Consider the following 13,636-nt stretch of genomic DNA (forward strand, 5'->3'; position numbering starts at 1 on the left):
GTTATAATATCTTTTCAGGACTAAACGGCTGTACCGAATTTAATGGAAGACAGATTTCATTTATCTAAAAAAAGAACAAATTCGCGATTAACAGCCAGTAGGATATATTGCTGGCGGTCATAAATTACCCATTTTATACTCTAGACTTCATTGCTTCCAAGCTACGAAAATTTCTTCCAACTGCGCATGATCAAATATTTCATTCAGTCGCTCGCTTTAGTTTACTCTGTAACCCAGGGTCGAATGAATGCATTTACATTCTTCGTCGGCACTCAAAGATATATATTTTATTAGTCCTTGTTTTATCCTACGGCTTCTAGTTGATCCAATTTCAAGGGCAGTTTATTCATCTGAATGATTGGTCGGTAAGTACCTAATTAAGTCAGCAGAGGTAATTAAATATAGGGGACAACTTGTGAATTATATTGATTGTAAATATTTGTGTAAAATATTTGTAAAAGTAGATTGTATTACGCTGGAGCCCCATATAGAAATGGAATGATTAAAAAAATAATGTTATTTATTTATTAGTTAACTATTTACAGTGGAAACATAAACAATGTGGAATTGCGATGTGTAATGATTGGAGTAGGGGACAGTGGCGGCTTACTGGCCGCACGATGTTGACCACAAGAACGGCTGTGTTGATACTGTTGGTGTCTGTAACAACTGCTTGCTATTTATTCCCAAGTGGTAAGTACTACCTACGTCAATAAATATTTTGTAGTATAGATGTAATTTTTTATCTCTATTATTATCCACAAGATTTCTTTTTATGTCTTGAGAACACGTCCTGGTTTATTCATTTACTGTTATTTTAAATTATGATTAATTAAAGAAATTAAAGGTCTAAACTATAAGTTTAAATTGAAATCTTTTTCATTAGGTAACGTTAACAAGACAAGAAGAAATAAATTGAAGCAAAACAACTAAATATTTTATAATCTTGAAAGTAGAATTCACACCTACCTAAATAGCGCCTAATTTCATTATAAATTACTAAAGGAATATTTACAATATTCTGTATTTGACGACGTAAAGTTACTAGTAATTTTTTAACTAATTTAAACATACCTAAGATAGAAAGGAGACGGTGCATGGTTCTTTTTTCAGAGATACCTGTTTATAGTAATATGTATGTGGGTATGTTAGAAGATATATATTAGAATATTTTATTCAATTTCTGTATAATAATAGCATTATTACCGCTTGTATTATCTACCACAAAATAATTAGTAGTTATTATCTGCGATTATTTGTATTCTTTAGACGTTCCTAATCCTTGTCGTGGTGTGACATGCGGTCCCGGTGCTCTGTGCCGCCCAACACCTGATGGCCTTTCCTACAACTGCGAGTGCCCCACATCGTGCCCCAGCTACGGTGACCACGAAGGGTCGCGACCACTGTGTGCGAGTGATGCCAGAGATTACCCTGGCGAATGTGAGATGCGCAGGGCTGCATGCGAGTCCAACACTAATATAACTTTCAAGTATTACGGAAAATGTGGTCAGTATATTTTATATAAGTACATTAGGTTTACTATTCTTTTATTTTTTTGAGACGATATGTTTGAGTAACCTAGTCCTAGCTGTGTTGTGGTGAATGGTGGTGGTGTGAATGGTGAACAAGCGACGACGCACGTCATAATATATGGTGACCGTAGCGTATCTACATGAACAGCAGTCTTCAATGTTATCATGTGTAGTGCGGTGGTTATCCTCATCACTGTAGCGTTACATATGTTGTGATGAGGTGGCGCTACATAATATATTATTTATTGTAGTATGTAGGTAGTGAGTATACCTATAGTATTATATATATATATATATATATACATATATACCTATATATATATAGTATAGTGAGTAAAATTATTGCACTATTTATTAGACATTATTAAGTTTATTGGTAGTGTGCTACATGGTTTATTAATAACGCATCCAGTCGATGCGGAGTCGGGACGTAGACTGATTTTACACCTAACTTAAATCTATGTTAGTGGAGACGTAAACTAATGGAAGGGTCTCAAGTGTCGACATATATATTGCAAGTGTAGGCACACTAGTAATGCGTATTAAATAAGTTAAAATAAACGTTTATAAGTAAGCCTTTAGGTTTTCCACTCGTCTTCTAGTCGTCACAGCGTATTTTCAGATCCGTGTGCTGGAGTGACCTGCCCTGATCCAGAAGTGTGTCAATTGGACGAGCGTCGGTCTCCGTCTTGCCGCTGTGCGGAGCCCTGTCCGCTAGAGTTCTCGCCTGTTTGTGCCTCTGACGGCAAAACATACTCCAACGAGTGTCAAATGCACCGCGAGTCGTGTCGTGCTAGGAAACAGCTAAAGATAATATTCAAGGGACAATGTAGTTCTGGTAAGTATATTAATGATGAAAGACAACGTGACTTTATTAGTGATGTTTATTGTTTTATTTATAAATGAAGTGTCTTTTCTATGTAAGAAAATATTACACCCAGGAAATATTCTCATGAAAAACATTTCCCCTTGATGTAGGTGTAAATCCGTGCGCGGAGGTGGAGTGTCGTCACGGCGCTGAGTGTAGAGTTGAAGGCGGTGGCGCTGTTTGCGCTTGCCCGCCGCCGTGCGAACCCGTACTGCGGCCCGTATGCGGCGGAGACTCGCGCACGCACGATAGTGAGTGCGAGCTGCGTCGGGCTGCCTGCCTGCTTGGCAGGGAGCTGCGTGTACTGCACGCCGGCGCCTGTGGTACGTAGTATTGGCAATAGAATAGAATAGTTGTGGTGCTAATTACGTTTTTTATATTTTGTGCCACGGGAAACACGTATACCTAAAGACCATGCAATAAAGATAAATACATATTACAAACTAATTAACGAAAAATAACTATGTGTCGAAGTGGAAGCAAAAGTATACCAGCGAAATCTCAATGTGCAATCTTCAAAAACATCTTGGCCTCTTTGGCATTGAGAACTGCAATGGATTCTAAATTATAACCTGAATCTAAAGCTACATTAGCAGGCTTCCACTAGATTTGATTGGGCACGGACAGAAACGCGAGCGCCGAAGGTGAGTGTTGACGTACGTCTTTAAAGGTGCATATAAACCTACACCCGTGTAACAAGTCCCGGGATCTGCTTGGAATTTTCCCAATTCGTAATTCGATGGACTCGGCACTAACTTGGTAAATTCATGAAATGTTAGGAAGTCTCTGGTTGTTACGCTTAGATAATACAGATAAATTTTAAATTCTTTAACAGAAATAACTTTGATTATAGGTTCGAACGGTATATGCGCGGGACGCGTGTGCCCGCACGGCGGTGAATGCGTACCGTCGGGCGGTCGCGGCGTCTGCCGCTGCCCGCGCTGCTCCAATGAATTCGCACCAGTTTGTGGCTCTGACGGCATCTCGTACGGAAACCGCTGCAAGCTACAGCTAGAGGCTTGTCGACATCGCCGCGACGTCCAAGTGCTCTACGATGGCCCTTGCAGTTAGTATTATCTCTATCTTTTTATTTATGTATAATAATATGAGAAAATTGTGATGAGGCGGTAACTGATTGTGTGGTAAGGTTTCACGTAAAATGGCTCGAAAAATTAATAAGAAATTTCCACAAAAATACCAAGCTGAAAAGATAGAAATAGGGGTTTGCTAACTCGGTGAAATAATAATACTATTACGCTACGCTATATTATACTATTTTATTAATGACATTATAATAGTTCCAATGTAAAAGTACACCCGCAATTGCAATTTTTTTTATATTCATTTGTCAGTCACTCAAACTAGTGTCTATAATATCTACAGGCTCGGCATAGTTTAGAGACTAGTGGTCAATTATCTGCAATGTATGTGCTGCCTATGTAACAAGAAGAAAGAAATAGTTTAAGAGAATGTGGTCTATAAAATTATTATTATTAATAGTGAACTAATAGATGGTGTTGTAATATTTATTGTCATAAATAGACGGAGAAAAGGTCCTGTACCTTGTAATAAATAAATTAATTTGTAAATAAATGTAAAATAACTTATGACACATTTCCACTGAATGCATTTCAACCTTTCCCTTGACAGTATTCGTATTCAAAACAAGTTAGTGATTTTCAGATATAAACAGACAATTGTATCGTCGTTGTTTTCCGAATTGGGCCGCCACAATGTCGTGTTGCCGTGTAATGAATGCTTTTCAAACGATTGCCTCTCGTCGTTTGAAAACAGTCAATTTACTTGACAAATGAAGTAGCCATTAATTTGTCACATAAATTGCTCTCTATTGTCTTGTCGCCCAGTAATTAATAAATTATTTTCTTTCTCTCTTTTTGTTGGATTTATGTCCTATAATTGCTATACCTTTTATTTTAGGTATCAATAGTCTCATTGTCAGTTTGAAAGTGAGTTGTGTGTTGATACGCTTATACATGTATATTCTATAACAGCATTTTTTATTTTTCGTCATAATTATTTAATGAAAATAATGTAAAAATGTATAAGGCCTAACATATCCAAACAATATATTTACTTATATTTATAGCGTCATCTTTCCAAGTATACACGGTCTATTTATTTTATTTTGGAACTGATCATCTGATTACAAATGGTGATGAATTTGTCAATCGCATATTAATATCTATGTCTGGGCGTTGTTTCAGACGGTTGTGAAAACAAGAAATGCGAGTATTATGCGGTCTGCGAAAGTGACGGTGTCTCTGAAGCGAGTTGTGTATGTCCGAAACATTGTGAGGAGGGAACTGTAAGCATCCTGCATTATTGTAGATATATTTGCCGACAGGTTTTCGAGCAATGATATCATGTTTTGTAAAATTGTAAGGATTAATGTCCATTTTGAAAGCCTGGATTATAATATTTTTATACCTTGGAGTACCAAGGTAATAAAATTATTTTTGTATATTTTAGGAGACAGAAGAAGTTTGCGGTAATGACAATCGTACCTACAGCAGCGTTTGTGCGTTACGTAATGAAGCGTGCCGAGAAAAACGAAAACTTCATGTCAAACACATGGGATCGTGTGGTAAGATATTTACAGCAGCCTATTATCTTTTTTTTGTATATGCGTATTTCTTAATTCTTCAAAGACAAAATACTGCTTATGTAGTATATAAATAGAAATAAAAATATATAAGAAACATGATTTAGATTGCTATAGATTTTTATTTGTGTAATTGTAATTTGGTCACTTTATAAACCATTGGTACCTATTAATAAGCAACTCTATTTCTATTATCTGGGTATTTTTATGTATATGTGGTTAACAATAATTTTAAATAAATGTGAGAGTAGTTATGTGTTCCTTGTAGAATCTTATTTGTCTCTGCGTCCGCAGCTTTAGTGTAGGTTTTTTATTCTTTATTGTATAATAAACAATCGTTAAATCACCGTTTCTCTTGAGGCCGACATGCTAAACTTTATATAATACAAAGAAGGTACAAAGTAGAGACAGGGAGGGTAGCTTCATGTGCTGCTCCGAAAAGTAAGCCTTAGAATATATTATTTATCAACTTTGAAAAAAATCCTTCACTAGGCAAAGCTGAGCACGCCGATTATAGATTACACGCCGGATAGATTATTAAAATTTTTGTTATGTAAAAACAACTTACACTTTTTTTTAATGTGGGGGTGGGTAAAGTAATTGAATTTTTGTTACGTAAAAATAATATATTATCTCAAAAGTAGAAGTGTCGATAATGACAACGGTGTGCGGTGCGCAGAATCGTGCGCAGCGGTGCAGTGTCCGGCGGGCACGTGGTGTGCGCGCGGCGCGTGCGCGTGCAGCACGCCGTGCGCGGACGAGGCGCGCGAGCCCGTGTGCGCAGACTCGCGCGTCACGTACGCGCACGCGTGCGCGCTGCGGCGCGCCGCCTGCGAGGCGCGCATGCGCGGCGACCCGCCCCTCCGCCTCGCGTACTACGGCGAGTGCTCCGATGCACAGGACGACAACTCTACAACTGGTACGGTCACCGTGTTGCTATATACTGAAATATTTCAGATACTAGTTACATATATGTAAACCAGAGGTCAAAATCATGCAAGGTATGCATCTTTGATAGGCAGGCATAGGCAGTGAAATTACAGGATAAGAGGCTTGATGACTTAATAGATGAAAGGTCTTAATGATAGAATGGCACGCGCTACCACTTATATCAGGTGGGCTGTAAGCTTGTTAGTCTGTACAATTACATTAAAAAATAAACTAGTGACTTGCCCCGGTTTCACTCGAGTGCCCAAAATTTTAAGTGGTATCAACTAGTGCTTCTATATAATCAGCATTAGCGAAAGCGACTTCGTCTGTTTTTTTAAGTAAAAAAATAACCTATTTTCATCTTCATAATACTATATGTCCTCATGCCGCATATTATGGTCCGGTAACTATTTTGAAAAGATAACATGCAGATAGAAATTTCCATCAAATATGTCAAACGTGTGGGAATGTGGTGTTTCGTTCGAGGTAGTGCTAATGTATATTATGCGGTAGCAATATTTAGTATATTACATACTTAGATATAAAACTATTATAGATAGACGATATTGAAATATTTTAAATAATTTTTAATTTTTTCAATTCCAGGATTAAATAAGACGGGAAAACTCATAGATATAAGTAATGAGATCCGTTCATCAGACGAAACTGCGGAAAGTTCTAGCGAGCCTGGTGCTAGCACTGCTGTGTGTGCGAGAGTACAGTGTGCCTATGAGGCTACGTGCGCTGTCGACTCCAATGGACAACCGAGGTATGGTGATGATGTCTGTAGGTACCAATGGGTATATATCTGTGTAGCCCGATGGTAGCTCACCACTGTAGCGTTATATATGATGTGATGAGGTGTTGCTACTCCATATATTTGTTACCTGTAGTGTCCAAGTAGTGTTACATTTGAATTTGATTGAGATCGGAAGAATTATAGACTCAATGTTTTTTGAGCACTTTATTATTCATTGTCGCAGGGGATTAATCCTGACATTCGATTGGAAAATAAAAACCAAAAAATATGCGGTTCAAACGGGCCTTCGAGGATTTTTTTCAGGGATCATCCCTCAAGACGATTTACATTACGTTGTAGCTATTTTTTATATAGCGGTGTAACTATACACCGTTGTATAAAAAATATTTGTATTATTATAGATGTGCTTGCTTGTTTGATTGCGCGGCGGCGGCTGCTGCCGCTGCTTCTTCAGCCCCGGTGTGCGCTTCCGACTTGAGATTGTATCCTACATTGTGTCATATGAAGTTAGAAGCGTGTCGGCGACAAGAGGACCTCAGGCTACGGCCACTTGCTCTATGCAGGGGTCTAGAAGTGAGTTACAGTTTTAAAAATAATATAAAAATGTACTTTTAAACAATAGTTTACTTTATCGATTTTTATGTCAGATCGCTTACAGGGTAGACGATTACAAAGTATTTTTTTAATGAATAATTATTTGGTATGCTGATATATAAAAATCTGGTTTCAACTGGGTTTTACGTATGAGACTATGTGATAAAGGAGGAGATCTTAAAGCAGTAAACGGCGCACAGATTTTTGCCATTTTTTTACTAGTTTACTTATACGATAGAATGTAAAAAAACGATCCCTTAAGATAAAACGTACAAAAATAGTTTACAACAAACAGTAGTTTATTCACTTTATTTATCCAATAGTTTAGACCGTGTGGCGATGACGAGCCATTAACAGATGCTGAGGGTAGACCGTTGGATTGTGGGGGAGGACCACATCGCAAAGATTGTCCTATTGGCAGTTACTGTCACCACACCGCTAAAGCTGCTCGTTGCTGTAAGAAAGGTAATTAAAATAGTTAGATAATAATTGGTGAGGTCTACAAAAAGGAAGGAAAAACGCAATTCGACTATGTATTTTATATCTGTACGTGTTTGTTTAAAAATGGGTTAATTTGAGGATGACGCTTTATTGGTAGGTTGTTCGTTGTCAGACTACTACTGGAAGAGATCATATTTTTAGGTGAATTGTTTCTAATAAGTGTACTTACAAGTACTGTAGATACTCAATAGTTTATTGAGTATCTTATAATAATAATAGGCCGAAACACTTTGAAAGTCTAAAATATCTTAAAATACTAATATTTTCTTTACTACGGTGAAACGATCTCGTTTCGCAGGTAGCATTCTCGTTTCAGAGAACACATACCCCCCATTATAACCCTCCATCTGGAGGGTTATGATTTTGAAATGTATGTATGTATTCACTCATAACTTTTAAACTCCGAATTATAACTTGACAAATAAGGTATCGTTGGAGTAATCTAAATGATGGCAGTATCCCCTGATAAGAACTTACTTATCTTTTATATAAAATTTTCGTGTCACAATGTTAGTTATCATACTTCTCTGAAACGGCTTGACCGATTTTTATGAAATTTTATATGCATATTCAGTAGGTCTGAGAATCTAAATTTTCACCCTTCTACTATCAACTCCAATTGTTTAATAGCGATTTTAATTTATATGGCAAAACACAGTTTGCGGGGTCAGCGAGTGAGAAATATATACAAGCTCGTTTGTCCACTATACTATGTAAAAAAAAAAACTGTCTGCAAAGAAAAAGGGTCAGTGGAAACGAAGAGCTGCCAGGAGTCGTGGCACGGGTGCTGCTCGGACGGCGTGACGGCGGCGCACGGGCCGGGCGGCGCGGGCTGCCCGGCGCGGTGCGGCTGCCACCGGCTGGGCGCGGCCGGCGAGCGCTGCGACGCGGCCGGACAGTGCGCGTGCCGGCCCGGCGTCGGCGGCCTGCGCTGCGACCGCTGCCAGCCCGGCTACTGGGGGCTGCCGCGCATCGGCTCCGGACACGCCGGCTGCATACGTACGCCCCTGTTTATTTTTTTTAGTTCTAGTTCTATCCTTATAGAAAAACCAAAGAGTATAATCCCATACGGCCATTGTCTTCTGTCTGCCGTATGGTTTTCTTAGTTTTATTTATAGGAAATGACAAAAATGCCAGTTTTTCCCAACATTTTTTGTGCATGCCCCAGCTTAGCGTTTCTAAAATGTTTCCCTCCTCTATGTGACATATATAATTTATAATATTCAAAAATTTAATTGTTATATAATTGAATGTTTATAGGAAATTCCTAATGAAACAGTAAGTTAATTTTCAAAACATGAAATGAAACATTAAAATTAACATTCCATATAATTACCGATTTATATTGTTTAAACTCAAATTATATTGGGGTGTTTATTTAACACACATTAAAACAAAATTAATAAAGTATAGGTAGTAAGTATTAAGGGTTGTTGTATCATATTTTTATGGAACCATTTCGGCGCATAACTTCTTAACACAGGTTTTTTTCACTCCATCATTCATCTGATCCATCTATTTTGGATGATGATGTAAGGAATGATGCCGATTGGAGTAAACGTCTCCAAATAATTAACGTAGATATTTAAAAAGGTGTAAATGTATTTTTTTTTTATTTTTAGCATGTGGCTGTTCAGCGTTTGGGTCTGTACGCGAGGACTGCGAACAGATGACTGGTCGATGTGTTTGTAAACCAGGGATCCAGGGACAAAAATGTACTGTCTGCTCTAACCATGAACACACACTTGGACCCAATGGATGTTATGACCGTTAGTCTTTTAAGCTTTTTTGTATAAAGTTCTTACGAATTTATAAAGTGTAGGTGTGGTGTACCTATAATTGCAATATGTTTTCTAATTGATTAAATCTTTTAATAATTCAAATCGTTCTAATATTCAGACTGAACGGGTTATGATAATTTAAGTTATATTGAAGTAACGAAAGCCCGTTAGTACAGTCTTAATTTAGGTATATAGAATTTTTCTGAAATAGGTAAGAATCGAAAGGGGTTATTTATCTGCTTGATTTCTATTTAATTCAGAAATATTTTATATCAATAAAGTACTCATACGGTGTAGAATCGTATGGACACAGTTTAAAATTTAATTTTTGTATTGTCCAACAGCGGAATCCACCCAACTACCAGCGACGGATTGCGAGCACATGACGTGCTACTTCGGTGCGTACTGCGTCGTCCGCAGTGGGCTGGCGAGCTGCGAGTGCGGCGCGGGCGACTGTGAGACCGGTTCCGGTTCCGGTTCCGGTTCCGCGAGCGCGCCGGCCGTGTGCGGCAGCGACGGCCGCACGTACCTGTCCACGTGCCACCTGCGCGCGCACGCGTGCCGCACGCAGGCCGACATCGTGGCGCAGGCCTTCGGGCCGTGCGCGGACGAGCCGCACGTCAGGCGAGGTAGCCGCTCGGCCTCTCCCCTCACCGGCAAACGCCCGCACATCCGCGACTCGAGGCACAAACGCTCCTCTACCGATTCTCTTCTGAATACCGACGCTTCAGTAGACACCAGCGATAGCGGCAAACCCGACAGTCCAGACCCCGAGTTGACTTGCGTCGACGTCCTCCCACCGGTCGGATACCGCTAGATGTAGCGAGCTAGATGCTAGAATATTGCACTTGTACTATAGAAATCTATTTGTATTAGATAATCTTTCGAATTTAGACTCCCTTACTATCTTTTCAAATGATTAATTCGCAGACGATATCTATGGAGAAGTTAGCGGTATCTCGGAGAAAGCCGATGAACCAGTTAATTGCGTTGTGAAATCTTCTAGTCCGAAAATTGATTTAGATGACGATTTGGAGATTCAGACGACGAATCATGTAGAGGAAGAATCAGATTATTCACAGTATGAGGATTACATGGGAGTGAAAAATGAAATTTATAAAGTGCCGCTGTTTGATGGCACAGCGAGTATATCAGCGAGAGTGCGATTGCCCGGTAAACGATTTGATGTATGGGCCGAAGTCTCCGCTGCGTGCGGTGAAGGTGCTTTAATGAGTGCTGCTGGAGTGAGAGACTACTTGTGGGTAGGATTTAATGAAGAAAGAGCGGTATTACGTTGGGACGCGGGTAGCGGGATGCTAGAATTGCAGTCAGGAAAAATAAGAACAGGTGGAAAATTGAAAATATCTGCACGAAGATATAAAAAAGATGCCATGCTGAGAGTTGGAACAACGACCATAAGGGGTTCAGCGCAAGGGCGCATGAACTCTCTAGATGTGGACCCATTCATTTACGTTGGCAGCCCTCCTAAGAATGTTACTAAGTGAGTAATGCTTTTGCAATTTTCAAACAAGTTTGTTCAAAGTCCATGTTTAATTTCAATCTTTTTATGTAATTTGTGAATGTAATAGTAAACGAAGCTTTACGATTTGTTAGTTTGTTGTTTACAATTATTTTACCTATAAGTTTCTTATGCTAATAAAAAAATAGAAATCTCGCTAACAATAACACTTAATTCATTGTTTAATTATTTTATCTATTTACTGTCGAGTCTGACGTGTATCTACTATACTATACATACTATATGTTTTTTAAAGGCTCACGGGTGCATCATTGTTGTCCGGTTTTGTGGGATGCGTACATAGACTGAGGGTGAGTGGACGTGACCTGATTCCTCCTGCACGAGGCCTGCATATTACAACTCAGGGACTGAGACATTGTACACCTCATAATGTTGCTCAACTAACATGTCCATGAACTAAGGTATAATACGGTTCTACTTCCTCGTACCCCAAAGTATATACATCGTAACTGACTCTTGGTACAATGCAGTAAAACGATACGATATAATAAAATACGAGATCGAAATTAGTGTCTAGTAGCGATCTTTAATAGATCTATTGTGATGTATAATGGATTTATTAAAGTTCGTTACAAGTTTGTACTGTACGCACATGTTGTACTCATGCGATGCCATTCTAGAAGATTAAGATGTCATACCTCTTATTATGTAATTTCACAGTTCTAATACAATTAAGAAAAATAGAATGACGGTAATATATTTAATTTTGTTTTGTAGAATATTTTTGGAATCGTCAAAGTGTTTAGCTTTTTTAAATTGACATTTCATCTGTCGTTTTACTGCATTGAATTATAGGCAAGTATTATATTGAAAATGTTCCAAAATAATACGTTTATTGTATTATTTAGAAATTCGTTTAATAATTCACAAACATACTTAGATATTTTACGTAGATGCGTAAGCACTTTACAGGAATTCGATCTGTGGAATTGTTTCATACGATTTTAGACGTCATACGATTCGTCTGCCAATTTTCACCTAAATCGATGCAGTAGTTTAATTATAAGATTGTAACAAACAGCTACAGATATTAACTTTTCTATGAACTGTTTGTAGTAAGGCTGAATATAAAGATTTGATTATGTCGTTAGTATATTAAAGCAGTAATTTGCTGTTAGATTTCTTTCTTAACTATTGACTCTATGTATAATTTCCAAGAACAATGTAGTATATAACAATTTCTGTACGCTAAACATCTCATTATGATATTCTTTCTATTATAATATATTATATTAAACATATTTAATATAAAAAGGTTAGAAAAAAATATCAATTTACAAATAATTGTATTAGAATTACACTTGATTTAATAAGCAATAATGTAGTAGCTAACTATAAATTGAATTATATTGAAAACTATCTAATATTTGCAATGTGATATTACTTCGTGAGGTTTCTAAATACTGTTTATGATAAATGTTAACATATCTTGTATTTTATAATAAACTCTATTAACGTATATGTAAAATTGTTTTTTCATTTGTGTAAGCTAAGTACCTAAATAGCCTTTAGTCTGTTTTTTAATCCCGGTAAATTTGAATTCAAATTTTCAAATAATGTTACCACCTAAGTGCGCAATAGATAATAAAAATTGACGTACATATACTAATGTCTCCATTACTGTCGTATTATACAACACAAAAATACATTTTTGAGGTTTTCCGTACATATAGTTTGTTTTTACAGTTTTAAGCTAAAAACCCTCATTTTATCGTTCAAACTGCAAAATTTTTCAAATAGATGTATTATTTTGTGTTGTTTTATAAAAAATGCAGTAAGTAGTTAATACAAGGGTTGTTGTACCAAAGATACAATAAATTAATTTTGGTACAACAACCCTATATTTATATATTTTATTAAATGCCCTATACTTTATTAATTTTGTGTTAATATCTACGTTTTAAACAAACACTCACAAATTATTTTTGAGTAACCTATAAAAATGGGTAATTAATATTAATTTCATATAGTCCCACAACCCTATTTAAAAATTGCAGAAAACAAGTAACATCGGAAATCGCAAATTTGACTCCGGGATTAACAAATAGATTATAACAATTTTTTTTGTAAATACATATTATAAATAGATAACATCCAGACAAATAATTATACTCATGAATGCAAAAATTTGTACCATGTGAGAAATCGAACCCGCGACCATCGGAAGTAAAGCTGTGTGCTAAACCGCTACACCACCGAAGCCATCAAATAACGTATGTACTAATTCAACTTGAAAAGGGCAAAGGTTGATCCTTTTCTAATACCACACTATCTTGGCAATCAAGTAGCAATACATGAATATTATCACAAATATTACTCTATCTTGTGACGTCTGTGGTGCCTCACAAGCGTTGCCATTCCGTAGAACTAAGGTATATGGGCCTGTACTCTATAATTTCACTGTTATATCCATATCACCCTATAACGCGTCAGAGTGTGGAATTTCCACAGTGGATTTTATACGAAGTCTACCTTGTACAAATAGGTATTTATAATACATTAACAAG

General features: G+C 37.3%; 1 protein-coding gene across 1 annotated transcript; it reads left to right on the plus strand.

Annotated features, from left to right (window-relative positions):
* The first annotated feature begins 246 nt into the window (after nt 1–246).
* Nucleotides 247–12,498, plus strand: LOC131845841 (agrin-like). Its single transcript, XM_059194974.1, has 17 exons — nt 247–365; nt 546–693; nt 1,270–1,506; nt 2,155–2,370; nt 2,511–2,723; nt 3,254–3,466; nt 4,626–4,726; nt 4,891–5,005; nt 5,703–5,942; nt 6,560–6,722; nt 7,115–7,286; nt 7,631–7,772; nt 8,547–8,807; nt 9,431–9,577; nt 9,934–10,218; nt 10,520–11,090; nt 11,365–12,498. Exons 2-17 carry the CDS (start codon nt 573–575, stop codon nt 11,522–11,524), a joined length of 3,357 nt encoding a protein of 1,118 aa, XP_059050957.1. The 5' UTR covers nt 247–365; nt 546–572; the 3' UTR covers nt 11,525–12,498.
* Nucleotides 12,499–13,636: the final 1,138 nt, after the last annotated feature.

This window comes from Achroia grisella, unplaced genomic scaffold (assembly GCF_030625045.1).
Source record: "Achroia grisella isolate CSIRO2021 unplaced genomic scaffold, CSIRO_AGI_Agris_v1 utg487, whole genome shotgun sequence".
NCBI classification, from domain to species: Eukaryota; Metazoa; Arthropoda; class Insecta; order Lepidoptera; family Pyralidae; genus Achroia; species Achroia grisella.

What these genes read in the sequence shown, in the direction of transcription:
- LOC131845841 (XM_059194974.1), top strand. Translation starts at nt 573, where the DNA reads ATGTGTAATGATTGGAGTAGGGGACAGTGGCGGCTTACTGGCCGCACG. An exon ending in ACTGCACGCCGGCGCCTGTG is followed by an intron (nt 2,724 to 3,253) that starts GTACGTAGTATT and finishes CTTTGATTATAG; the next exon opens with GTTCGAACGGTATATGCGCG. An exon ending in CCTCCTAAGAATGTTACTAA is followed by an intron (nt 11,091 to 11,364) that starts GTGAGTAATGCT and finishes TGTTTTTTAAAG; the next exon opens with GCTCACGGGTGCATCATTGT.